A 24,581-nucleotide genomic window follows, 5' to 3' on the forward strand; every position below is an offset into this window, starting at 1 on the left:
CCAGCCACTACTGATACATGTAACCACATGGATGAATCTCACAAACATCGTGTTGAGTGAAAAAAGCTAAACCCAAACCAGTACATTCTGTGTGACTTCATTTATACGATACAAAAGCAGGAACAACTAGTCAATGGTGACCAGAAAGTGGTTGGTTATCTTTGGAGGGTATCACCTGGAAGGGGGCATGAGAGAACCTTCTGGGGATCTGAAAAATATGGTGGCTACATGGCTATCAGCAGATGGAAATGTTCAACAGGCTGTAAATTTAAGAGGTGTGCACCTTACTGCACCCAAGTTAAAAAGGGGAAATCTTTAACAATTTTAAAACAGAATACTGGTTCTGCAAATGCAGCTTCGAGACAAGTCCTGTGATTGTCCCCACCTTACCTTAGCTCACCACCCTCCAGCCCCTCACCACCCTCCAAAGTCTTCCCTGTAGAGAACTTCAGAAGTTGCTACATTCCTTGATCCCGGAGTGTGTGTTTGTTTGGGGTTATACAAATCTGATCTGTGGGGGGGCTGCCTAAGGTGGAGATAAGGTAGAAGACATCCCTCCACAGTGAGAGGAGACCTCATCGTATGTGAGTACATGACGACATCTCTGAGAAGGGGAACCATAACATTTATCTTCCAAACGAGGACACTTCTGAGAGCAAAAGGGAGATCCATGAACATTTTCACCAGGACGGCAGGCATAAACCAGAATGTCCCAGGCAAGGGGGTAGATCATGGAACTTCTTGATATAAAACCTGCCAGATGACCAGGAAAGTCCACATACTGGGACAAGTGTGAGTTGAGCTGTTTGGGACAAGGATGGGGGCATCAGAGGAGGAAATGGGCACAGAGAGTAGCCTGTAATCAACCAAGGGTGCAGAGGTGTTATATATAATCACTCTTCAGGGAACCGGGCCTCCAGCCCACGCCCCAGCTGCTCCCCCCTCCTCTCCGAATTCACTGTCCGTCCCTTCCCTGGAACTCCTAAGCCTGACCCTGCTCCCTGCCCCTCCCAGCCCACGGTTCCCCTGACCCCACTCCCTTTCCCAGAACTCAGTCGTCTGAGCCCCCAGCCTGCGGTTCACTCCTAGGCCTCAGCCTTTCCTGCCTTCGACTGAAACAGCAGCATCTTCTAAGCCCTGGGGGCTTCCCCGGGCCCAGCCGGGGCCTAGAACCCGCCCGCCGCCTGCCACGCTGCCACTGCAGCTTCCTCTATAAAGGGACCCAGGCGTCCGGGCCCAGGGGCCCCACAGAGCAGGTGAGACTCTCCCGCCCCGTCTCCTTGGGCTGCCGGGGGGTGGACTCCCCTGGGCACTCTGCCCCTCCGCCTGCGCCCCGGCCCCCCTCCTGTACCTCCTGCCTGAGGCTGGGCCTTGGTGGGTTTGGTCTTGGTTTCTCCTCCCTCCGACTCTTCATCAGTCATTTTCTCCCTGTCTCTATCACACCTTCTCTGTTTCTGCCACGAGTCCTCTCTGTTCCCTTCCCGTGTCTCTGTTTCTCTTTCTGTCTCCCCCTGCTCACCTTGGGGTTTCCCTGACTGCATCTTGTCCCCTTCTCTTATCCGTTTTGCCCTGTCTCTCAGATGGCTGTCTCTCCGCGGGCAGGCAGGAGGCCGTCATCTGCACCTTGCCCCGCCCCACTCACTGTCTCTCTCCCCCCCCCCCGCAGGTTCTCCCCATGACACCACCTGGAAGGCTCTACCTCCTGCGGGTGTGCAGCGCCCCCCTCCTCCTCCTCCTTCTGGGGCTGCTGCTGGCCCTGCCGCCTGAGGCCCAGGTGAGGCAGCAGGAGAACGGGGCAGCAGGGGTGGCCCAGCCCATCTTTGGGCCCTAGAGCCATCCTCGTCCATCTTCTCCCCTAGGGGCTTCCTGGTGTTGGCATCTCACCCTCAGCTGCCCGGACTACCTATCAGCACCCTCAGAAGCACTTCGCACAAGGCACCCTCAAACCTGCTGCTCATCTTATTGGTAAACACCATCTGGCCCTCCAGACACATAGTCCCCAGCTCTCCTCCTACACCCCCTCAAGGAACCAAGCATCTACCGCACCCCTCCCCCAACTTTCTCCACCTCCCAAAACAGGGGCATCCCTCTCCCATCTGTCCTCCCAACCATCCCCCCAGGAACCCAGTCCAGCACCTACTTCCTCAGGGATTAAGACTGCTGACCCCCAGCTTCTTGACCTCTCCCATCCCCTATGGCTCTTCCTAGGAGACCCCAGCACCCAGAACTCACTGCGCTGGAGAGCAAACACAGATCGTGCCTTCCTCCGCCATGGCTTCTCCTTGAGCAACAATTCCCTCCTGGTCCCCACCAGTGGCCTCTACTTTGTCTACTCTCAGGTGGTCTTCTCTGGGGAAGGCTGCTTCCCCAAGGCCACCCCGACCCCTCTCTACCTGGCCCATGAGGTCCAGCTCTTCTCCTCCCAGTACCCCTTCCACGTGCCTCTCCTCAGTGCTCAGAAGTCCGTGTGCCCAGGGCCACAGGGACCTTGGGTGCGCTCTGTGTACCAGGGAGCTGTGTTCCTGCTCACCCAGGGAGATCAGCTATCCACTCACACAGATGGCATCTCCCACCTACTCCTCAGCCCCAGTAGTGTCTTCTTTGGAGCGTTTGCTCTGTAGAAATCTCCAGAAAGAAAATTAATTGGTTTCAAGACCTTCTCCCATTTTGCCTCCGTGCTGACCACTTCAAGGGTGTCACCACACCTCTTTCGACCATTCCACGTGTCTCAAGTCTCCCCTGCTCATGTTACCTGGAGCTTCCAAAGAAGGAATTCTAGGCAGCCCGGGGGACCACACCCACCTGAACTACACCAATGCGAGGCTGAGGATTTCAAGTCTGCCTAGAAATTCCCACCCAGAGCTCTTCATCTGTCCTGCCCATCTAAGGAAGGCCTGGCCCTGCACGTGGAGGGGGCAGACACATGGAGGAGCTTGAGTGGATGACAGGAGGCAGGGGAGGGGGGATTATTTATAAAGGGAAAAAATTAAATTATTTATTTATGGAGGATGGAGGGAAGGGAATAATAGAGGGCCATCAGAAGAGAGAGAGAGAGAGAGAGATACACCCAAGAGATGAAGAGCCAGAGAACATCAGCATAAGGATAATCCAGGGAGAGAGAAAACAAGTGAATCTGAGACACCGGGGAGCTCTAGAAGGAAGCAAGAGACTCTTAAGATCCAGCCACTGCTTGACTAGACACCCCATGAGGAGACATCTGCACCTTCAATGAAGCCCAATAAACCTCTTTTCTCTGAAATGCTGTCTATGTCTGTCTGTCTGGGAGGGGAGAATTTCCCAGGTCTCTAAGGGATGGAAGGAGGACAGAGGCCCCCGAAGAGACAGGAACTGTGGGCATACAAGGAGATAAAGGGGCCTAAGGAGCTCTGGGGGAATGTGGTAAAGTCATAGAGGTGAGGCAACCAGAGATATTGCAGGGAAACCAAAGGATAAGCTGGGAAGAAAAGGGAAACATGGGGGTCCAAGGTCTGGAGGAGTGGAGGTCAGGGGGGCCACTGGCAGATGCGGCCACATGTCAAGGCTCTGAGGAAAGGGGGTTACAGGAGGCCTCTAGGGAGAAGTGATCACACCAAAGGTGTTCAGGACCATGGGGGTGGACATGGGGATCCTCTGGAAGACATGGCTGTACAAGGGCCCTGAGGAATGGGAGAGCCCCCAAGGCGGGGGGGGGGCACCCAGGGGACACTTTAGGGGACAAGGTGATACAGAGGGGCTCTGAGGGCTAGGGCTACCTCCAGAAATCTGGAGGGAGTTGGAGTTCTTTGGGATACATGGCCCCACACAGGGGCTCTGAGGGATGGGGGCTTCATGCAAAAGTCAGGGCTTCAGGGACACCTGGGTGGCTCAGTCAGTTAAGCATCCAACTTCAGCTCTGGTCATGATCTCACAGTTCGTGAGTTCGAGCCCCTCATAAAGTTCTGTGCTAACAGCTCAGAGCTTGGAGCCTGCTTCGGATTCTGTCTGTCTCTCTCTCTCTGTTCTCTCCCCATTCATACTCTGTCTCTCTGTCTCTGTCTCAAAAATAAACATTAAAAAATTTTTTTAAAAAGTCAGGGCTCCAGATTCCCTTGGAAGCCAAGAATGAAACTATCACTGCTGAGTTCCTGGTCAGAATGAAAGGAGAAGGTCTGCCCTCCTGGGGTTCGTGAATTCCCAGGGTTGCTTTCACTCCCACTGGGGCTGTCCCAGGCATGTCCCTGCTATTTACCGCCCCCTCCCCAGCCCTTTCAGAGACCCCTATTCACATCCCCAGCCTTCTCTCAAGCTCCCTTCTCTCAAGCTTCTTTTTCCCCCAGGGACCCAAACACATGTCTCAGGACCCAACACAACTTTCCCCCCTAAACCACCCCCCCCCCCGCCAGGTTTCTCCCCACCAAGGACTCTGCTTTCTGAAGTCCTTCCCCTTTCTAGCTCTACACCTACCTAAGTCCTGTCTGGAAATCAGAGGGAAACAGGCCATGGACATGATCCTCAAGAAAAAAAAAAAATGGAGGGAATTGGGGGCAGTGGGAAACTGGGGTCCAGCCTCCAGGGTCCTACGTATGCACCAAGCCTCCCTCAGAATCCGAGTGGGGCGGATAGGAAGTATCCTTGATGCCTGGGTGTCCCCAACTTTCCAAACCCCCACCCCCGCGATGGAGAAGAAACCGAGACAGAAGGTGTAGGGCCCACTACCGCTTCCTCCAGATGAGCTCATGGGTTTCTCCACCAAGGAAGTTTTCCGCTGGTTGAATGAGAGCTTTCCCCGCCCTCCTCTTGCCCTGTGGGTATATAAATGCAGCTGTCTGCACACCCAGTCAGCAGAAGCTTCCTCAGCGAAGACACCAGGGGACCAGCCAGGAGAGAGACAGAAGCAACTCCAGACCCCCCCGGAAATAACATCTCAGACGACACACCCCCAGACAAGCAGCCAGGCGATTCTCTCCCTCTCACACACGCTGCCTTAGGGCTCTACCATCACCCAGCTGGACTTGAGCCCCCTGGGAAGAACGCCATGAGCACTGAAAGCATGATCCGGGACGTGGAGCTGGCCGAGGAGGCACTCCCCAAGAAGGCAGGGGGCCCCCAGGGCTCCAGAAGGTGCTTGTGCCTCAGCCTCTTCTCCTTCCTCCTCGTCGCAGGAGCCACCACACTCTTCTGCCTGCTGCACTTTGGAGTGATCGGCCCCCAGAGGGAAGAAGTGAGTGCCACACCAGACTTGGCTCATTCTCCTACCCAGAGAGAAATGGGAGAGCAGGAGGGCAAGAAATGGGGTGGGGGAAGGAGGTGTGCTGATGGGGATGGGTAAGAGAGAAAACGTGGAGAAAGACGGGGAGGCAGAAAGAGATGTGGAGAGCGATGAAGAGAGAAGGGACGGAGCACACCAAAGGTGCTCTCTAAGCACTTCTTGAATGAATGAATGAGCACACACATAGACAGACAGACAGACAGACAGAGATGTGTGGAGAGATGTGGGGTGTGGGTTGAGAGATGGGAATAAAGATGCGAGACACAATGATGTGGGCGATATGAGAGAGATAAGGAAAGAAGTGAAGAAAGAGATAAGGAAAGACAGACAGATGTCTGTCACGTGGAAGACAGTGAAAGTGCTGTTGAATGAATGAATGGATGAATCAATCGATGAACGGAGAGAGAGAACCAGAGTATGAGCTGCATAAACAACCTAGCTGTTTCTCGGTTAGGGGTAACTTGTTCTGATGCTAAACCTCCTCCTTCTCCCCAACAGCTCCCACATGGCCTGCAACTAATCAACCCTCTGCCCCAGACACTCAGTAAGTGTCTCCAAAGCTTCTCTCCTGGTTCTGGGCTTGGGTGAGGGTAGAGGTTAGTCCTGGGATAGCAGCAGAGGGGGAAATTCAGAGTTTGGGTTTGAGGGGAGGAGGAATGGAAGTCAAAGTGGGATATTTTCCAGGAAGCGTAAGGATCTCACCTTTTTCTTTCCTCTTTCCTCCTCAGGATCATCTTCTCGAACTCCGAGTGACAAGCCAGTAGCCCATGTAGTAGGTAAGACTTCTGAGGCTGTAGCTGGAGGATGGCGAAGCAGGTGGGACATAGAGGGCTAGGAGTTGGGGGCTGAGCCCAGGCTGAAGGCTGAGCCCAGGCCTTGGAGATGATATGAGAAGGACTCACTGAGCTCAAGGAGAGAGTGAAGGAAGAGCACAGGCCTTGAGGGGGACACTCAGAACCTCATGGCCACATGAGACGTGGGAGGACAGACAGAGGGGACAGGAACCGGATGTGGGGGGGGTAGAACTTGAGGGCCAGGATGTGGAGAGTGGAACTAACAGGGTCACACTGACTTACCCCTCCCTCCTTCTCTCCTTCCCTCCAGCAAACCCCGAAGCTGAAGGGCAACTCCAGTGGCTGAGCCGGCGTGCCAATGCCCTCCTGGCCAATGGCGTGGAGCTGACAGACAACCAACTGAAGGTGCCCTCAGACGGGCTGTACCTCATCTACTCCCAGGTCCTCTTCACGGGCCAAGGATGTCCTTCCACACATGTGCTCCTCACCCACACCATCAGCCGCTTTGCCGTTTCCTACCAGACCAAGGTCAACCTCCTCTCTGCCATCAAGAGCCCTTGCCAGAGGGAGACCCCAGAGGGGGCTGAGGCCAAGCCCTGGTATGAGCCCATCTACCTGGGAGGGGTCTTCCAACTGGAGAAGGGTGATCGACTCAGCGCTGAGATCAATCTGCCTGCCTATCTTGACTTTGCCGAGTCTGGGCAAGTCTACTTTGGAATCATTGCCCTGTGAGGGGGCCGGACATCCATCCTTGCCCACCTCAACTCCTTTGTTATCTGCTCCTTCTGACCCCCTCATCCCCTTCTGGCTTAGAAAGAGAATTAGGGGCTCAGGGCTGGGCCCCAAGCTTAGAACTTTAAATAACAACACTTAGAAACCTAAGATCCAGGGACCTGGACTTTGGAGCATTGGCCACAAGCAAGAATTCAAACTGGGGCTTCCAGCATTCACTAGAGATCTCAGGTTTGGGTCCCTCAACGCAACCTGGGACACCTGGAATTCGGGGGTCAGGGAACCTTTCTGGCCAGACACTTCAGCACATCCCTTAAGAAGATCTCACCTACAACTTGACATGAGTGGACCTCAGGCCCCCCTTTCTTCAGATGTTTCCAGACTCTTCCCTGAGATGGAAAGCCCAGCCCCTCCCTCATGGGGCCAGCTCCCTCTATTTATATTTGCACTAGTGATTATTTATTATTTATTTATTATTTATTTATTTACTGATGAATATATTTATTTGGGAGGTTGGGGTGTCCTGGGAGACCAAATGAAGGGGCTGCCTTGACTCGGACATGTTTTCTGTGAAAACGGAGCTGAACTCTAGGCTCTTCCCTCCTGGCCTCCTGGCCTCTGTGCCTCCTTTTGCTTATATATTTTTAAAAATATTTATCTGATCGAGTTGTCTAATTAATGCTGATTTGGTGACTGACTGTCGCTACATCGCTGAACCTCTGCTCCCCAGGGGAGTTATGTCTGTAACCGCCCTACTGTTCAGTGGCGAGAAATAAAATGTACCTAGAAAAGACACATGGTCTCTTTGTTGGCATTAATTCTGCGGCTGTTTCTCCTTGGGGGTGGGGAGCCACTCCCTGAAGTCCCCTCTCTCTCTCTCTCTACATGGCTTAAGATCCCTGAACCCATAAAAATAAATGTGAATAAAAGTTAAAAAAAGAAAAAAAAAAAAAGATCCCTGAACCCAGTCCCCACTCCTTAGACTACTGGGACTCAGGAGACCCTACATAGAACAAAGCCAAGCCACAAATGCCCCTCCTCCAGGAAACTGGAGCCTGAACCTAATTACCTCTCCCTCAGGGCATGGGAATTTCCAACTCTGGCAATTCCACCGGGGAAGTCCTACTCCTTAAGTGTTCAGGTGAGATTTCCGGCTGTTGCAGCCAGCAAGAGAGCCTGGGAAGGGCCACATTCTCAGGCGCCTGAATCACAGCCAAAGGACTTTCAGACCTTCAGGCATCAGGGCTCCAAATCTGCCTGATCCCGGGCTCCCCCAGCAGCCCTAACTGTGCAACCTGACCCAGTTGCTAAGCCTCATCTACCCAATGAAGATTCTGCATGTGGGGCCACGAGAGAATAGAGGACCTAAGCTACGTGAGAGCACCTAGCGTAGCACATGGCATAATAAGTGCTCAGTGAATTCTGACTTTCTTCCTTCATACAGCCCCCAGCTGTTCTCTCTGCTTCGGTCTCTCAGTGGGTGGACTTGAAGAGACAAAGGAGGGGCGCCTGGGTGGCTCAGTAGGTTGAGCGTCCGACTTCAGCTCAGGTCATGATCTCACACTTTGTGAGTTCGAGTCCCGCGTCCGGCTCTGTGCTGACAGCTCAGAGACTGGAGCCCGCTTCAGATTCTGTGTCTCCCCCTCTCTCTGCCCCTCCCCTGCTCATGCTCAGTCTCTCTCTGTCTCAAAAATAAATGAAAACATTTTTAAAAATTAAAAAAAAAAAGAAGAGACGAAGGAAAATTTAAAAAGAGGAATAAGGTGCAGGTGAAGGACTCACGTGCAAACTCTCACAGATTTTCTTGGTGAATGATGAGGGGAGGGACATGAGGTGAGTGAGCTGAAAAGAGAAAAAAAGCACTCTCTGTCCCCAGGAAGACTCTTCTGGACACAGAGTCAAAGACAAATATGGAGTCAGAAATGAAGACCCAGGGAGTGGGAGTCCCCACTGGGTTCAGAAGTTGGCCCTTCCTTCCTGCTAGGGCTGCCAGGCAGGGGGAAACCGTGTGGTCTGCCCACTGGGGTGACCTAGATAGGGCCTTGGGTCCCTCTCTGCCTCCTCCAGCCTGGAGCTGAAAGTGTGTCATGGGGTGATGGGGCTGTTGTTACTCACCCCAGGGCCCCAATACTTGCCAGTGCATGGAAAGCACAGCTGAAGTGCGAACAAGGGGTGAGGACTTTCCATCTCACCCTGGACAGGGCCAGGTAGCCAAGAGTTTCCTCCTCGAGTTCTCCCTGGTGTCCTCAGGTACCCTCCCCGCCCCAGCTCTCTCTTTCAGTCTCCTCCCTTCACCCCCCAGAGCTGTGTTTTTCCTTGAAGGTAGTGGCTAAAGGGGCCTTCAGGCAACCAGGCCGGCAGCAGGGGAGAAGTGCTAGGCCCTCAGGGATCATTCCTCACTCTGTGCTCCGTCTTCCAGAGCATTGCTTGCCTTCCCCTGTAATGACCCCTGTCACTGATAGAAGGGACCCAAGAGAAAATGCAGTGTGGAGTCTGCTGAGGACTATGTGGCTCTGAGAATAAGGATGGTTGGAGATGCTTTGCGGTTTGAGATCCCCTTCTTCCACCTTCCAAATGGGCTAAGGTTGGGACAAGTGCATTCGGAGGCAGGAGGTGGGTGGGAACGCCACAGATGGCCTTCTCAGACAGTAGAGGCCATAGGAATTGATTTGATTGTTTCAAGCAACCAGAAAAAGAATATTTTACCAACACTTCTTTACCAACCCTGAATTAAGACATACTAGCATCTCAGCATCTGTATTTGGCAACACTAAAGGTTTACATTCTTTATTTTCTTCAGGCTCGAAATCAATTTTCAAACAGTCTCCTACATTTTTCCCACTGCCACGGGGTCCCTGGAGGCCGGGTCCCCAATATCTGGGCTGGGTCACACATTCCAGCCATGCAGTCGCTTTCCCCGGGGCCGCAAGCGGCCCTCACCCCACCATCACAGCCCCAAAGAAGGTCTTCCCTCTCCTGTAGTCCACCATATCGGGGTGACTGATATTGACGTACACCCTCTCGCCCCTCCGGAGCTGTACCAGGCCCCCGAAGCCCACACTCGTGTACCATAGAGGCCCGTACTCGTGCGTCCGGGACGGGTCCAAGACCGGGGTCACGGTCTCTGCGCCCTCCAGCAGCAGCTCGGGAGTCCCCGGTCCATACGCGCCCCCCGTCCGGTACAGCCGGCTGCGCAGCGTGACCGAGTGGTCAAGGAGGCCCCCGCCGGCAGGGGGCGCCCGACCCCGGTAGCCGACGTGACAGTAGAGGTAATAGAGGCCGTCCTGTGGGAGCGCCAGTCCCTCGGCGCCGGAGAACTGCGTCCCGCTCCTCAAAAACGCCTCTTCTTTCTTGGCCTCCCAGCCTAGCCCCTGCCCCTTCGTCCAGGCACCTGCGGAGAAACGGGCCTGTCGGCTCTCGGGAACCCAATCCCAGAGGAATGATCTAGGCCCGGGACTTCTGGGAGGGTGAGCATGAAGGAGAATGGGGACTTTCAACCCCCTGCAGGGACTTTCAACCTCCCACCCCCCGCCCGAGCCGGGAGTGGGGGATGGTGGGGGGCGAAGGCCGTGGTGCCACCCCTGCAATGATTATGACTAAGGGGACTAATAGCACCAGAGTGTGGGGTACAGGGCGCTGTGGTGGGGAGATCCAGGCCAGGTTTTGCCTGCTCCAGGAGGGAAGCAAGAAGCGAATAGGGGAGAAGGGTTAGGGACAAGCGGTGGTGAAGCAGGTCGGAAACACAGCCCCGCAATAACGGAGCAAAGGGATTCGGGCCGGGCAGAACTGCACCCTTGACTATCTATGAGATCCTTACCTATGAGATGGGCAGCTGGGAGCCTGGAGCTGAAATCTTTTCCTGCCTCTTCCTCTGGCAGCACCTGTGTCCCTGGAAGGGGCGAAGAGTCCACGATTGGGGGCCAGGGTGGCCATCCATGCATGGTCCCCCTGAAAGGACCGGGCGCCAGGGCCCAAGGATGGGGCACCTGGATTCCGGGAGGAAAACCTCTTCTGGGGATGCAGATGAATGGGAGCTGGGCATCCCTGAAGGGCTGGAGCAGGGGAGGGGGTGATGGTCTGCTCTTACCCAATCGCTGCTGGGCCTGGGCCTGTGTCCCCGGGTCAGCCGTCCCTGTTACCTGGGTGGGTGGGGTCACAGTGCCCAGAGTTCAGTTTTAGCTGATGCCAACCCCACCCCTCCCAACATAAACCCAAGCTCCAGGCCTAGGGTTTTTCCTACCAGTCCCATCCCCGACATACATCTATCTCCCTGGAAGGGAGAACAAGCAGAACATGTGTACTTGGGCAGAGACAGAGGCCTGAGTATGTCTTGGGAAGAGGAGAACAGCCAGCCAGACAACAAGGAAGGAGCTTGGAGATATCAGAACACAACAGCATCACAGGATCTTGGAAAGAGGGCCAGCAAAGAGACAGACAAGGCATCCCCACCGAGGACAGCCAGGCCAACTGAGCAGGATGGGGCAAGAGGCCCCCCAGGCATAGTCAGAGATAAGTGAGCCTCAGCCACATACAGCCCTCCTAGGGCTGGTTGCAGCTACTCACCTGTCCTCCCTGCTCTTGGGGCACCAAGGCCAGCACAGCCAGGACAGTGATAGGCACAGCCAGCAGCAGGGTCACCAGGGACGTGGCTCCTGCTACAGCCAGCAGGAGGCAGCCCTTCCCCTGGGGCCTCCTACCCCGGCCCTCTAGCCCCAGTGTCCCCATGGAGACTGAGCCAGGGCCAGGGCAGGGGGGCTTTCATACCTCAGGGGTGGGGCCACCCCCTCCCCATAGACCCACACACCTGGCTGGGACTTTCCGCACACCCCTGCTCCCCTCACCCAGCTTCCTGTTTACCCAGAGCTGGGGTGGGGCAGCTGGATGCCCGGGTTCTCTGAACTGGGGAAGGAGTTGGGGTGAAGAGACAGGCTTGTAGGTTAGAGCTGGAGGGGGGCCTTAGAGATCATCTGGTTCAGCAGGGAGGGAAACTGAGGCCCAGGGAGGGAAGGCAGCTTACAGAAAGTCAGGCAACAAAGCTGCAATGAGAACACAGAAGTCCAGATTTCCAGGACAGTCTGCATTCTTCTACACCCCGGCGGTGGGTGCTGGAGGAAGGACTGTGTCCATGTCCTTGAGAACTTGAGGGTTGGATGGCTTCGTTCCTGAGAAGAACTTATGCCCACACTGGACCAACCTCCTCCTTCCATTCCCTTGCTCATCCCTAACCCCGAGAGCCTGGTGAGCAGCAGAGTTCAGCCCGTCCACAGAAATAGCAGCTGAAAGGGGCCTCAGCCTCACCACTGACTATCATCTCGCTGAGGAGGGATGGAAATGAGCATCACCTCCCTTGCTACACAGAGTGTAGACAGGAGAGCGGTGAGGCATAGCCCCACCTCAAAGAGCCTTGCTGTCTAGCATGAGCCCCATCCATTCAGTAGGTGAGACTAAATGTTTATGAATAAATGAAGAAAGGACAAATGAATGAATGAGCAAAACAAAGCAACAAGGATCCAACAAATGGTATGGTAGACAGTGCAGTGGGAGTTACAGGGAGGAAGGACCAGGTCCAAGGAAGTTGGAGGTGGTCCTAGATCATCGCCCCATCTCTGTCATCAAGTAATAATAATAATAATAATAATAATGCTATTATACAAGTAGCAGTTAGCACATGGTTGCCACTGACCTACACACTTTATGCATAGAAATTCTTTTAATCCTGACACAAACCTTAAGAAACTGAGGCACAGAGAGGTTAAGGAACTTCTAGAAGGCCACACAGTAGTGGCAGAGTCAGGATTTGAACCCAGGCTATCTGCCTCCAGAGCCCTGACCACAAGACAGTTTAAAAGCTGAGTGCTGACTTCAGATTTGTGCATTTTAGTGTATGTAAATCTTGCCTTCCTCAGCCCCCCAAAAAAGAAATGGGGAAACAAAAGCTTGACTCAAGTCAACGATAAGCATGGTAAAAAGGTTTAGAGGCAGGGGTGCCTGGCTGGCTCAGTTGATAGAGGGGCGCCTGGGTGGCGCAGTCGGTTAACCGTCCGACTTCAGCCAGGTCACGATCTCGCGGTCCGTGAGTTCGAGCCCCGCGTCGGCTCTGGGCTGATGGCTCAGAGCCTGGAGCCTGTTTCCGATTCTGTGTCTCCCTCTCTCTCTGCCCCTCCCCTGTTCATGCTCTGTCTCTCTCTGTCCCAAAAATAAATAAACGTTGAAAAAAAATTAAAAAAAAAAAAAAAAAAAAGCTGAGTGCTGACTTCAGATTTGTGCATTTTAGTGTATGTAAATCTTGCCTTCCTCAGCCCCCCAAAAAAGAAATGGGGAAACAAAAGCTTGACTCAAGTCAACGATAAGCATGGTAAAAAGGTTTAGAGGCAGGGGTGCCTGGCTGGCTCAGTTGATTGAGCGTCTGACTTTGGCTCAGGTCATGGTCTCACGGTTCATGAGTTCAGCCCTGCATCAGGCTCTCTGCTGTCAACACAGGGAGCCTGCTTCAGATCCTCTGTCACGTTCTCTCTGCCCCTCCCCTGCTTGCACAACGCGCGCTCACTCTCTCTCAAAAATAAATAAACGTTTAAAAATTAGTTAACTTTTAAAAAGGTTTAGAGGTAAAATGTACTGATGTTTGCAACTTTGAAAGGTATCAAAAAATGAGATAGATAGGTATGTAATAAAGCACTATAGAAAATGTCGGTTTTAGAGTCTACGTGGTAGGGATATGTTCACTGTAAAATTGTCTCAATTTTGTTCTGTTTGAGCATTTTAATAATAATAAAATGTGTTAAAATTTTTTCAAAAACAACCCTAAATATTGCCCACCATCCAGCATGGGGAACCTTGTGGGGGGGTGGGGGGAGGGGGAAGAAATGCCAGGAAGTTTCTGAATTTGAAGAAGGAAATGCAAATGCATGTGGAGGCAAGCATCAGACATCCTCCTTTTCCTCTTGCCTCCACATGAGGTCCCCAGTCTTCACCCTCCTCAAGAACTGGGTGCGCAGTCCTCCAGCACCCATCTCCCTCTCCATCTCAGTACCACTAAGAGGCCTTCATCCAGGTCTCTGTCCAGAAGTTTTTGGATCACTGCCCTTATTTTTGTGCTCAACCGCAGAATGCTGCCTCCTACAAGAAGCCCACCTAGATTGTCCACACTTCCTTTCCCAACACCGACTCGCCATCAGCTTTCTGTCCTAGACTATCAGCAGTACTCATGTACATCTAGTCTCTCGTCTGTCTACTGGTCTGTCTACCAGCAGGCCGCAGACTCTGGATAAGCCGGGAGAGAGCAGGAACCCTGGGGGGGGGGGGGGGGGAGGGGGGAGGGGGAGGGGAGGCAGTCACACCCCACAGTGAGGTGAAGCTGAGGGAAGAGAGTACGGCTTTGAGGTTCCCGGGGCCCTGGAGTCATCTGCTGTCCAGCCTCTGCCTCTGCTCCCTAAAGAATTTAATACAATCCACTTCTGCCCCCACTTCTCTTCGTGGCTACCTCAGGCTCTCTTCGTGGCTACCTCAGGCTCTCTCCTCTCCACCTGTGTTTCTGCTCCCCAATCCAACCACACGCATACCCCCAGCATTCTTCTTCAACCCAGGAGGGTCCCAGTTTCTAGACCCTGGTCAGTGCAGCTGGCTCTGGTGTGAAGTCAGCTACCCCCTCTTTGTCCTCAAACAGGAACCAGTGGTTACGGGGCAGGAAGTGCCTGAGGGGAAGTTATGGGGCCCAGACACTCCTCCATGCCCTACTTCAGCCCTAGCAGTATCTGCCCATGGGAAGTGGCTCTCCACCCGAATTGGGCCCTGCTCTCCTGAGTGGCTCTGGGGCTGGGGGAGCGGCCCCAACTGCCAGGTAGTCCTGGACACCACCCTCCCTGTTTTTCACGGGTCCACACACACACTCAAAACCGTGTTTCCTCCTCCTCCAACAGCCACTCACCAGAACCTAAAACCATCCCATGCTGGAGAGGCCCCTATGAACTACCCAGTCAGCCGAGGGCAGAGGAATAGGGGTATATGCTGGGGCTGACACAGCTGGCTTTGAACCCCAGCTCTGCCACTTCTGGGCTGGACCTCCTTGTAAGTAAGAGTCTGAACTCAAGCCTGAGGTTCCCCACCAGGGAAACAGGCACCGTAGTACCCCACGTTGTGGGGATTCGCAGTGACAAATGGAAAGTGCCCGGTTCAGGGTTGGCACATAAGTGGGGCTCCTCAGCCCTGGAACAATCGTAACAGAGGGCCCCGCACTTCACAGATGAGGAACTTGAGGCACGTGACTCTCCCCGGGGCCATTTAGCCTAGCAGAGCAGGGACCAGGTTTCCTGACTTCCAGGCCAGTCTTCAGTGCTCGACCTAATGGCAGCTAATAAGGAATGGAAAGAGGGTAAGGTAGCCCTCTGCACAGGGGAGGGTTGTGGGTAAACAGCAGTGTGTGCGTTCATGAGTAGGTGGTCAGAGGACACTCGGTCCAGGTGGGCAGGGGACCTCATGGGGAGGCCCAGAGACGGCACAGATGGCAGTGGGAAGCCTCTGAGGGGCCAGTGGTCATGGGTGTGGGTGAGGTAACAGGTGAGAGGTGGGCACCTCTGGTAGGAGGTGAGATAAACCAGATCCGGATGAAGAATCTGAGTCTGCTTTTCTGCCTCTAACGCTGTTGGATAGGGAAGCTGAGATACCCTCGGCCAACCAGGAGGATGGGGGAAGCTGAAGGGAGAAATGGGTCCCTGATACCTACCCCTTCTCGCCGCAGGTATATGCCTTTACCTATTTGGCAGCAGTCTGGGGCTGGGGGGGCTCCTGCTCCTGGCTGTGGTCGTTCTGTCTGCCTGTCTGTGTCGGCTCCATCGGAAAGGTGAGCCCCAGCCTCACCTCCCTCATTCGCCCACCACAATGCCCCATGTTGCCCCCACGCACCCCCTCTCCCACTGCTTTCCCAGAAGGCCCCGTCAATTCCCACACACCCTGGGAGAGGAGGGTGGGAGAGAGGGGAGGACGGTGTCCAAAGAGAGAGGCAGGCGGGCGTTTGGTTTGGGCCATGGGAACCACAGAGATGTCAGCAAGTGAGGCAACACCGCTGGGGTTGGGAGAGTGATGGGGGAAGGGCGGGGGGGGCCCTGCTGAGTTTCTTCTTTTCTTCCAGTGAGGAGGCTGGAGAGGAGCTGGGTGAGTCCGGGGGCGGGGGAGTGGGTGATGGGGACCAGCAGGCTGAGGGCTGAGAAGGGAGAGCAAGAGAAGAGAGGGAACACAGGGGCACAAGAGAGCCAGAGACGCAGAGAAAAAAAGGGGGAGAAAAAGAGAAATAAGGATGAGAAGAAAAGCAGAGAGAAAGGGTATAGAGAAAGGAAACGGTAATAAGAAAGGAGAAAGAGTGTGGAAGCAGTGAGAGAGACAGAGAGTGAGAAAGAAAATCAGATGGAGAAGGAGAGAGATGCAGGGGGAGGGAAAAAGAGAGAGAATAATGACAACAGAGACGCAGGGAGGAAGGCAATGAGAGAAATGAGCAGGAGTTTAGGCTGGCAGAGACAGAGGGCGGGGAGCACTGAGGAGGCAATGAGGTACAGCGGGGTGGGCAGCAGCACAAGGAAGGACCCAGGGGAGGGGGCTCCTCCGTGACCTCCCAGCAGCTCCTTCTACCCTCGCACCAGGCCCAGCTCTCAGAGCAAGAGCTCCACTACGCATCTCTGCTGTCCGTGCCTTGCCGTGAGGGGCCTGGCCTCAGCCAAAGGGAAGGCTCCAAGGAGGACCCCAGCAGTGACTATGCCTGCATTGCCAAGAACTAATCCACCTGAGCTCCCCCAAACGCCTTCCCCCAACCCAGGACTGTGGCCCACCCAGTAAAGACCGTGGTCTCACCACCTTCTGTGCCTTGGGGTTCTCAGTTCAACTCAACTCAGTCCCATTTCAGCATGACCGCCATCAAAACTTAAGCAAGGTTATCTTCCCACCCACTCTGGGGTCGAGTAGTGATTTCTCGGGTGTTTAGGAACCCAAGCTTCCCTGAAGTCCAGAAAGAGTACATGTGTGAGCCTGGCTGGAATGAGGAGTTAACAGGTGGGGCTAATCCGATCCCATATGCCCCATTTCTCAGGAGAATCAGACCTAGCCCCCTGCACCCCAGAGAGGTGGAGGTGTTGAGTCCTGGATGGTGATGGGAGAGGCTCCAGACACAATTACTGGGAAGGTTGCTCCTTGGACCTTTCCAGGCCAGGCTTGGCAGAAGGGAGAGTTAGGAAGAGTCAGGGGACCCCAGAGAGGGACATTTTTGGGTACCTGGAGAATGGAAAAGGAAAAACATGAGACTCATAAGGAGTTAGTGGTGGGGCAGAGAAGGATTTATTGGGGTCTCTTGAAGAGGGTTGGGATGGCTGAGGTCTCGAATCACTCATCAGAGGCCATCTGAGGAGTGGCAGCATGTTCCCAGGTGACAGTGGCCTGCAGGAGAGACAACAGGGGTTGCCCATCACCACAGCCCTCCTCTTCCTGGTCTCTGTCTCCCCCTCTTCCAGCTCTCTTCCACCATTGCCCTGGCCCCATTCCTTACATTTGCCTTGGTAATAGATGGTGCTGCCCATGGCCACAGAGATAAAGCTGAAGGCATAGAATGCCGCCCGAAGGAGGAGGACTGTGCTGGCCCCCAGCCAAGGAGGTCCTGAATGTAGGCGGTAGAAGGAAGGGCTTGGTAAGGGGGGGCCTCAGGAAGAAGCATGCACAGGCTCAGGGAGGGACAGAGAGCAGGAGGCCTCAGGGAAAGATTCCCAACTTCCGGGGAGAGGGGCCTCCCACCTCACCTTTTTCTATCACCAGCAGAGTCCCATTCCCTGTTCCAGCACCAAGACCCAGCACCTCCACCCTGCACACGTAGACTCCAGTGTCACAGTCTTGGGTATCCCAGATGTGCAGCTCAGCCTGGTGGTCACAGAGGAAACGGGAAGAGGCAAGAGGGGCCAGGCGGCCCCTGAACTCTGGCGTCTCATTCCTCACTTCCTTCCCTGGGGCCACCTTGTCTCGGTACCACGCGACAGAGCCAATGGCCAGTCTCCCTCTGCTGGCATTGAAGGAGCAGGGCAAGAGGGCAGCAGAGCCCTCCTGGGTACGAATCTCAGGGGGCTGGAACACCCAGAGAACACAGGATCCTGGCAGGCAGAGAGAAGACCCAGAGAAATGCCTCCCCACTTACAGTAAACAGAAAGGACCAAGAGCTTGCCGTAGAATATCCCAGGTGTGTCCCCAACTCACGGAGGACCCAGAGGGCCAAGCACTTTGGTACCTCATGAAACCCTTTTCTCTCCACCAGGCTAATTTCTTAACATTGCTTATTTAAATAGTTTTTCGGGGGCACCTGGGTGGCTCAGTCACTTGAACATCTAACTTTTGATTTTGACACAGACCCAGGGTCATGGGATGGAGCCCCCACGTCGTGCTCTGTGCTGAGTGTGGAGCCTACTTAAGATTCTCTCTCCCCCCACCTCTCTCTCTCCCTCTGTCCCTCTTCCCCAATCAATCATGCTCTCTCTCTAAAATAAATAAATATTGGCACACCTGGGTGGCTCAGTCAGTTAAGCACCTGACTCTTGGTTTCAGCTCAGGTCATGATCTCACAGTTCGTGAGTTCAAGCCCCATGTGGGGCTCTGCACTGACAGTGCAGAGCCTGCTTGGGATTCTCACTCTATCTCTCTCTCTCTTCCCCTCCCCTGCTCATGCTCTCTCTCTCTCTCTCTCAAAATAAATAAACCTTTAACAAAATATTTAAAATAAATAAATAATAAAAATTAGTTTTTCAAATTCTTTCTTATACCAACTGTCATCCTTGCCCCCTCCCATCACTCCCCTGCTACATTCACTAGTAGGTTTTTGCTGAAATTTAACCTGTCACATTAAAATTGAAGTTCATTGATGAACGTGGCTCCCTAGTTAACTAATAATTAACTATATTATTCCAGGTATTATTTTCACACCAGTGACATACTATATATAGTACACCACCCTTGCTACTTTGTTTTTTGTTAAAGAGCATTAACTAATTAAGTCTTCTGGTGACGACGTGGCTATAATTGATGAAAATCCCTATCTAACTCATCCAAATTGATGAATTAAACCAATTAGTAAAATCTCCAATTGGATTCTCTAGTTGATGAAATTCACCTGCCATTCTTCTATTTCAGAAGTTCTCAAATTTGAGAGCACATGGGAATCACCCAGAGTGTTTGTTCAAATAGATTCCTGGGCCCTACCCCCAGAGACATTTACTCAGTGGTTTTAGAGTAGGGCCTGAGAATTTGCCCCAGGTTCCCAGCTGATGCTAAAACTTTGGGTCTGGAGTCCACACTGCATGTAGTTAATGGATATGGCTCATAGTTAAAGTCTCTCAGTTAATTAAAATCAGTTTCATTAAGAAACTTCCCTTAGAGTTAATTAGGTCTCCCAAACTCCTAATTACATCTAGACCCTAGATAATAAGACTTGTTTAATAGGCTTATTAAGCTCATCAAATTAAAATTGACCCCTTCAGAAAAAAAATTCACCTCTTCCTTCTTTAAGCCCTTTATACTGGTTCTTTCAACTTTATCTTACTAGGGTGGCAGCTGAGAAGAAAGGGCCTCTGGGATGGAAGCTGGGGAGTGACGCTCCCAGCGGACAACACGGAGACATGGAGGGAATTGTGAACTGGGGGGTGTCCGCGTTGCATCAGCTTTACGGAGGGCCCCACCTGCTCCCAGTTTCCTTTCCTGGCCACTCCCCTCAGGCCTCCAGGTCAGCCTCCCCCCATCCACCCTCCTCCCAGCCGCACACCCCCTCAGGGTTCTGGGAGAAAGCCCTCTCACCTGGATGGACCATGATAACGATGAGCAACAGCATCCGGGGCATGTCAGAGGGTGTTTGTTTCAATTGGCGAGGGGGACCTGAGCGGTAAGCTCTGGGTGGAGAAAGAACAACCTACTACTCGTGGCCAGGGTTGCCAGATGGAGATGGGGAGCTTCCTATGACACACGGGACTCTCACATCACTTGTCAAAGACCTCAACTGCCTAGGACCTCAGGCATCAAATTCTTGCCTCCCTGAGGAGAGAGGATGCTGCTAATGGCAGTATCTGGGTCACTAGGAGGTAGGGGCAAAACATGGTCAAGTGACCCAAGTGTTTGAGGGCTAGGGTGGGGCTTAGATGGCTGCTAACACGAGGGTGGGTGGGTGAGACCAGGATGTGGTTCCCCTATCTTCTGAGGTTCAAGAAGACCAACGCTTTACTCAGAATAAGGCTCCAGAAACCCTCCTGGGCTCAGAGCTAACCTACTTCCCCTCATCTTGGCTCAGCAGTGCCCAGGCCCATCCCATCTGTTCCCTTTAGGCTGGCCCTCCCCCAAGGCTGCTCTAGAAATTCTATAATGGAGGGGATTAGGAGAAGCAAGCTGATTGGTGGTGGCAGCAGGTGGTTGCTAGGGTCTTTGTTTGGAAGGTTCATTTGCATAGCAATCAACCTGTTTTACTTAGATTGTGTGGACTTGGGTGGTTTGGCCAAGTGCAAGGGATGGAGAGATTTGTACTCTTTCATATTCAGGTCTCCATTAAAGGAGTATACCTCTCGCTGAGGGCTGCTTTACCCTATTGTGTTCTGCAAGCACTTATCACCCACCAGTAAACCGACTCATTTATTATTTTATTCACTACTTAGCTAGCATTTCTTGAGAAACTACCAAGTGCTCATTACATGAAAAATACTCTTACAGACACTAAGGAAAGACATTGAGTTCATAACTCCAGGGTTATATAGGGAATGGTACAAGAATATACCACACATTCTTGTAAATGCATTACACACCAAATGAGATAGCACAGCACCTAGAAAAGGAGGGTTACGTATACAATGCTCCTCATGAGACATGGGCACAAAGGGTTAGGGTTAGGGTTAGGGTTAGGGTTAACAACCCTCACCCCACAGTTCTGGCTCCTTTTATATTAATACATCTTCTTCCCTTTGTGTCCCTGTTTCTAGCTCTGTTTCACAATACATTCGTGGATTGCAATTCCCAGTCTTCCCTGCAGTGATCTGGAGTTTTGTCTTGGGGAAACAGTAATCGCATGGTTAAGAATGCTGGCTTGGAGTCAGGCTGGGTTCTAATGCAAAATCCCCAACAAACTAGTTATATGATCTTGAACAAATTATTTAACCTCTCTGAACCACCTGCACAAGAACATAGGCCACATAATCTGGGAAGGACTGACTTGATCTTTCTCCATCAGGAGACTGGCTTCCTCTTCAGGGCCTCTAACCTGAGGGTGTGGAATTGAGGTGTCATGGCTAGGCAAGGGCTGCCCCCTGGTGGTCATGGAGCCTGGGGAGTCCTGAGACACCCAGAAGTGGTTTCTCAAAAGGGCCTGAATTCCAGCTTCTGTCCTGTCCCTTACCTTGCCTCATCCTATCAACAGACCATCTCCATCCCAAAGAGTCAATATGGAAGAAATGGTTTCTTCTACTCAACTATGATAAGCAACTTGAGGAGGGAGCAGAAATCACCACCAGTGGACTGGGGCTGTAGGGCTGGGAAGCGCCACTGGCCTGAAGATAAAACTCCATACTTCTACAGTACACGCTCAATCACATGGCACTGCTCCATGTCTCAGGACAATGCGGCTTTGAAGTCAAGTCAGCCTAAGTTGGAGCCCTGGTTCCCCTGCTTACACATCTGTGAATGTGAATAGCATCTGTCAATTTCCAGACTTCACTGTCCTGGATGCTCAGTGTATGTTAGTCCCTAGCCCCTCCCCAGTCTGGGGCTAGGATGACCATGGTTAAGCTCTGCCTGAACTCAAGGGTATCTTGCTCTCTCTACCTCTTTTCTGTACCTAAGATTTCCAATATCCAAAAATGTTGTGGATTCCAAAGATTGTACTTGGATTTTTTTTTTTAAGTCCATCTACAATAAATCCTGGTAGAAGTGTAGATTCAAGGACCCTTTTCAATAACTCTGAGACTCTCTAAGGAACTTTAACCTGCAGGACAGGAACTGATGCACTAATCAGCACAAGGATGGAATTTTTTACCAGGGACTCAAGAGGAAAGCCAATGAATAAAGAAGTTGTGAAGTGGATGTATATACATCTGTGATCTAACTTATTTATTTATTTATTTGAAACCAACTTTTTTTTTTTAAAGATTTTATTTTTAAGTAGTCTCTATACCCAACACGGGGCTTGAATTCACAACCCCAAGATCAAGAGTCCATGCTTTACTGACTGAGCCAGCCAGGCACCCCTCGGATCCAGCTTCTTTAACACCTCACTCTAGGCTGCCTTGAGGGTGGTCAGGACCAATTAACAAATAACTCAGAGCTCAGAGCAGGAAAAGAGGTGAAGACACAGAAGGAACTCTGGAATCCTAGCACAGCCACCCCACCTCACCTGGGGTTCCTTCCTGTGTTGGTAGTGGTGAGATGTGGTGGACTTCTCCTCTGGCCAAGTCTTTTTAAACATTTTCAACTAATTCGTGGCCCCCAGGTTCTACTTTCAACCTCTAACCACAGCTACTCTTGAGGTTCCTGCATCAGACCTCACCACCTTCAGTCTCCTTGCCCTCATTGTCTAATCTCCTTCACATTCACCAAGAGCAGGCACCTAACTCTCTAGCTTCCTCTCTGTTCCAGCCTCTGCTATCTCTCTGGGAGACTCAATGTCCATGTAAATGGTATTTCTAAACATTGAGGTGTAATTCTTTGCAGTAAAATGTACAGATCTTAGATGTACAGTTTGATATCCTCTGGCAAATCTACACATCCATGTAAACAACATTGCAAATGAGATACAGATCATTTCCATCACCCCAGAAAATTCCCCCATGTCTCTTTTCGGTCAATCCCTCTCCCCTCCCAGAACCAACCACTGATTTATACCTCTGTAGGTTTATATCCCTATATTATGCCTCTATTCTTGAACTTCATGTAAGTGTAATCATACAGTACACACTCCTGCATATGGCTTCTTTCATTCTGTATAATGTCTGTGAGATTCATTTATTGTTGCATGTATCGGTAGCTTGGTTTTTTTTTTTTTTAATGCTTATTTATGCATTTTTGAAAGACAGCAGGAGAGGGGCAGAGAGAAAAGGAGACAGAGAATCCCAAGCAGGCTCCGCGCTGTCAGTGAATAGCCCCATGTGGGACTCAAACTCATAAACCATGAGATCAAAACCTGAGCTGAAATGAAGAGTCTGATGTTGGGGCATGTGGGTGGCTCTGTCAGTTAAGCATCTGACTTCAGCTCAGGTCATGATTTCGCGGTCCTTGGGTTAGAGTCCCACATCAGGCTCTGTGCTGACAGCTCAGAACCTGGAGCCTGCTTCGGGTTATGTGTCTCCCTCTCTCTCTGCCCCTCACCCACTCACTCTCTGTCTCTCGAAAATAAATAAACGTTAAAAAGAGAGAGACAGAGAGAGTCTGATGCTTAGCTGACTGAGTCACCCCGGTGCCCCAGTAGCCTGTTCCTTTTTATTGCCAAGTGGTATTCCATAATACAGATGTACCACATTTTATTTATCCACTCATCTAATGATGTGCAACTGGTTGTATGAACATTCTCATATGTCTTGCAAATGATCTTTCAATACACTAATTTCACAGTTGCTCTACCTTGTCTACTCCAACCACCACCTTGATTCTACATGGCCTACACCGTAAATCATGTTACCATGGTTGGAATCTTACCTCCCCTTTCCCAGGGACATAAATCGATCAGGCCTGAGTCCCTCCAGACTCCTGTAACCTATGCATGTGCTTTCACACACAATTCAGCTGTTGGAGACTTCTGAGTTTTTTCTCTTTCACTTTCATTCAACAAATTTTGAGCATCTACCATGGGGCTCACCTAGGCAATCTTGTTGTATGTAGCCAGTTTTTACTACTTCTTATTCCCTGTCAAGTCTCCAGTCTGTATCTTCATCTCCGTCTACACCTTCACCTCAGGCCTCTTTTTTTTTTTTTTTTTTTACATTTTTTAAAATTTATTTTTGATAGACAGAGAGAGACAGAGCACAAGTGGGGAGGGGCAGATAGAGACGGAGACACAGAATCCAAGGCAGGTTCCAGGCTCTGAGCTGTCAGCACAGAGCCCGATGCGGGGCTCGAACTCACAAACCGTGAGATCATGACCTGAGCCAAAGTTGGACGCCTAACCGACTGAGCCACCCAGGTGCCCCTTAGGCCTCTTTCTTGACACCTGAGTCCAAAATATCTACCTGCCCTCTAGATATCTCCTCCAGAATGTTTCACAGGCATTTCAAAATCATCCGTGTCCACCCAAACTGGGTCAGATTCCTATATTCCCCATCTCGGTGAATGGAAACACAGTCCACCCCATCACTTAAGGTAAAAACGTGGGATTTATATGGGCGACTTCGGCCCAGGTCATGATCTCACAGTTTGTGGGTTCAAGCCCCACGTCGGGCTGCATGCTGACAGCTCAGAGTCTGGAGCCTGCTTGGGATTCTCTCTCTCTCTCTCTCTCTCTCTCTCTCTCTCTCTCTCTTTCTCTGCCCCTCCCTGGCTTGTGCTGTCTCTCAAAAATTAGTAATTAAATATAAAAAAAAAAACCCTGGGATTTGTGTTTTTCTACTTTCTCCCTCAGTTCCCCGATCCTATCTATCTCCAAATCCTGTCCATTCTGCCTCTGAAATATCTTGGGTATTTTCCCACCTCTTAATTCTCACTGCTAGTCAAGGCCCTCGTTACCTCAGTACGAAACTAGTACAATTGCTTCTCTAATGGACAGTGTGGTTTCTTCTCAATATCCATTCCACACCTCCCTCTCCAAGCGTGGAGGCTCAACCATTCATTCA

General features: G+C 52.0%; 5 protein-coding genes across 9 annotated transcripts; 3 read left to right on the top strand and 2 right to left on the bottom strand.

Moving 5' to 3' along the window:
• Window positions 1-1,071: 1,071 nt before the first annotated feature.
• LTA (lymphotoxin alpha) lies at window positions 1,072-3,259 on the top strand. Of its 2 annotated transcripts, XM_047858061.1 has the most exons (4): window positions 1,072-1,256; window positions 1,667-1,774; window positions 1,860-1,965; window positions 2,209-3,259. In XM_047858061.1, exons 2-4 carry the CDS (start codon window positions 1,676-1,678, stop codon window positions 2,619-2,621), a joined length of 618 nt encoding a protein of 205 aa, XP_047714017.1. In that variant the 5' UTR covers window positions 1,072-1,256; window positions 1,667-1,675; the 3' UTR covers window positions 2,622-3,259. The 2 variants fall into 2 exon arrangements, with proteins under 2 accessions (XP_047714017.1, XP_047714016.1); XM_047858060.1 differs by having other exon boundaries at window positions 1,860-3,259.
• Window positions 3,260-4,410: 1,151 nt separating this feature from the next.
• On the top strand, window positions 4,411-7,647 carry TNF (tumor necrosis factor). The gene is made up of 4 exons (XM_047858059.1): window positions 4,411-5,200; window positions 5,747-5,792; window positions 5,977-6,024; window positions 6,353-7,647. Exons 1-4 carry the CDS (start codon window positions 4,796-4,798, stop codon window positions 6,772-6,774), a joined length of 921 nt encoding a protein of 306 aa, XP_047714015.1. The 5' UTR covers window positions 4,411-4,795; the 3' UTR covers window positions 6,775-7,647.
• A 1,885-nt stretch (window positions 7,648-9,532) lies between these two features.
• LTB (lymphotoxin beta) lies at window positions 9,533-12,061 on the bottom strand. Of its 2 annotated transcripts, none has more exons than XM_047857716.1 (4): window positions 11,338-12,032; window positions 10,862-10,913; window positions 10,592-10,663; window positions 9,533-10,165 (listed from the first exon to the last, which is right to left on the bottom strand). In XM_047857716.1, exons 1-4 carry the CDS (start codon window positions 11,497-11,499, stop codon window positions 9,711-9,713), a joined length of 741 nt encoding a protein of 246 aa, XP_047713672.1. In that variant the 5' UTR covers window positions 11,500-12,032; the 3' UTR covers window positions 9,533-9,710. The 2 variants fall into 2 exon arrangements, with proteins under 2 accessions (XP_047713672.1, XP_047713673.1); XM_047857717.1 differs by having other exon boundaries at window positions 10,089-10,165; window positions 10,592-10,722; window positions 11,338-12,061.
• A 2,163-nt stretch (window positions 12,062-14,224) lies between these two features.
• On the top strand, window positions 14,225-16,613 carry LST1 (leukocyte specific transcript 1). Of its 2 annotated transcripts, none has more exons than XM_047860861.1 (4): window positions 14,225-15,142; window positions 15,509-15,610; window positions 15,899-15,921; window positions 16,383-16,613. In XM_047860861.1, the coding sequence occupies exons 1-4, from the start codon at window positions 15,115-15,117 to the stop codon at window positions 16,536-16,538; spliced, it is 309 nt and encodes a 102-aa protein (XP_047716817.1). In that variant the 5' UTR covers window positions 14,225-15,114; the 3' UTR covers window positions 16,539-16,613. The 2 variants fall into 2 exon arrangements, with proteins under 2 accessions (XP_047716817.1, XP_047716818.1); XM_047860862.1 differs by having other exon boundaries at window positions 14,992-15,142; window positions 16,404-16,613.
• A 455-nt stretch (window positions 16,614-17,068) lies between these two features.
• Window positions 17,069-20,103, bottom strand: NCR3 (natural cytotoxicity triggering receptor 3). 2 transcript variants are annotated; one of them, XM_047860859.1, is made up of 5 exons: window positions 20,045-20,103; window positions 19,582-19,673; window positions 17,547-17,891; window positions 17,300-17,407; window positions 17,069-17,190 (listed from the first exon to the last, which is right to left on the bottom strand). In XM_047860859.1, exons 1-5 carry the CDS (start codon window positions 20,056-20,058, stop codon window positions 17,144-17,146), a joined length of 606 nt encoding a protein of 201 aa, XP_047716815.1. In that variant the 5' UTR covers window positions 20,059-20,103; the 3' UTR covers window positions 17,069-17,143. The 2 variants fall into 2 exon arrangements, with proteins under 2 accessions (XP_047716815.1, XP_047716814.1); XM_047860858.1 differs by having other exon boundaries at window positions 20,049-20,085.
• Between the last annotated feature and the right edge of the window lie 4,478 nt (window positions 20,104-24,581).

The sequence above is a fragment of the Prionailurus viverrinus genome, chromosome B2 (genome assembly GCF_022837055.1).
Source record: "Prionailurus viverrinus isolate Anna chromosome B2, UM_Priviv_1.0, whole genome shotgun sequence".
In the NCBI taxonomy this organism is placed as follows: Eukaryota; Metazoa; Chordata; class Mammalia; order Carnivora; family Felidae; genus Prionailurus; species Prionailurus viverrinus.

What these genes read in the sequence shown, in the direction of transcription:
- TNF (XM_047858059.1), top strand. Translation starts at nt 4,796, where the DNA reads ATGCAGCTGTCTGCACACCCAGTCAGCAGAAGCTTCCTCAGCGAAGAC. An exon ending in TCGGCCCCCAGAGGGAAGAA is followed by an intron (nt 5,201 to 5,746) that starts GTGAGTGCCACA and finishes TCTCCCCAACAG; the next exon opens with CTCCCACATGGCCTGCAACT. An exon ending in GCCAGTAGCCCATGTAGTAG is followed by an intron (nt 6,025 to 6,352) that starts GTAAGACTTCTG and finishes CCTTCCCTCCAG; the next exon opens with CAAACCCCGAAGCTGAAGGG.
- NCR3 (XM_047860859.1), bottom strand. An exon ending in CGTTATCATGGTCCATCCAG is followed by an intron (nt 17,892 to 19,581) that starts GTGAGAGGGCTT and finishes TCTGCCTGCCAG; the next exon opens with GATCCTGTGTTCTCTGGGTG. An exon ending in CATCTATTACCAAGGCAAAT is followed by an intron (nt 17,191 to 17,299) that starts GTAAGGAATGGG and finishes TCTCTCCTGCAG; the next exon opens with GCCACTGTCACCTGGGAACA.
- LTA (XM_047858060.1), top strand. Translation starts at nt 1,676, where the DNA reads ATGACACCACCTGGAAGGCTCTACCTCCTGCGGGTGTGCAGCGCCCCC. An exon ending in CCCTGCCGCCTGAGGCCCAG is followed by an intron (nt 1,775 to 1,859) that starts GTGAGGCAGCAG and finishes CTTCTCCCCTAG; the next exon opens with GGGCTTCCTGGTGTTGGCAT.
- LTB (XM_047857716.1), bottom strand. Translation starts at nt 11,499, where the DNA reads ATGGGGACACTGGGGCTAGAGGGCCGGGGTAGGAGGCCCCAGGGGAAG. An exon ending in CCCAAGAGCAGGGAGGACAG is followed by an intron (nt 10,914 to 11,337) that starts GTGAGTAGCTGC and finishes CCACCCACCCAG; the next exon opens with GTAACAGGGACGGCTGACCC. An exon ending in CCCAGCTGCCCATCTCATAG is followed by an intron (nt 10,166 to 10,591) that starts GTAAGGATCTCA and finishes GTTTCTCCGCAG; the next exon opens with GTGCCTGGACGAAGGGGCAG.
- LST1 (XM_047860861.1), top strand. Translation starts at nt 15,115, where the DNA reads ATGGCAGCTAATAAGGAATGGAAAGAGG. An exon ending in GTGTCGGCTCCATCGGAAAG is followed by an intron (nt 15,611 to 15,898) that starts GTGAGCCCCAGC and finishes CTTTTCTTCCAG; the next exon opens with TGAGGAGGCTGGAGAGGAGC. An exon ending in GGAGGCTGGAGAGGAGCTGG is followed by an intron (nt 15,922 to 16,382) that starts GTGAGTCCGGGG and finishes ACCTCCCAGCAG; the next exon opens with CTCCTTCTACCCTCGCACCA.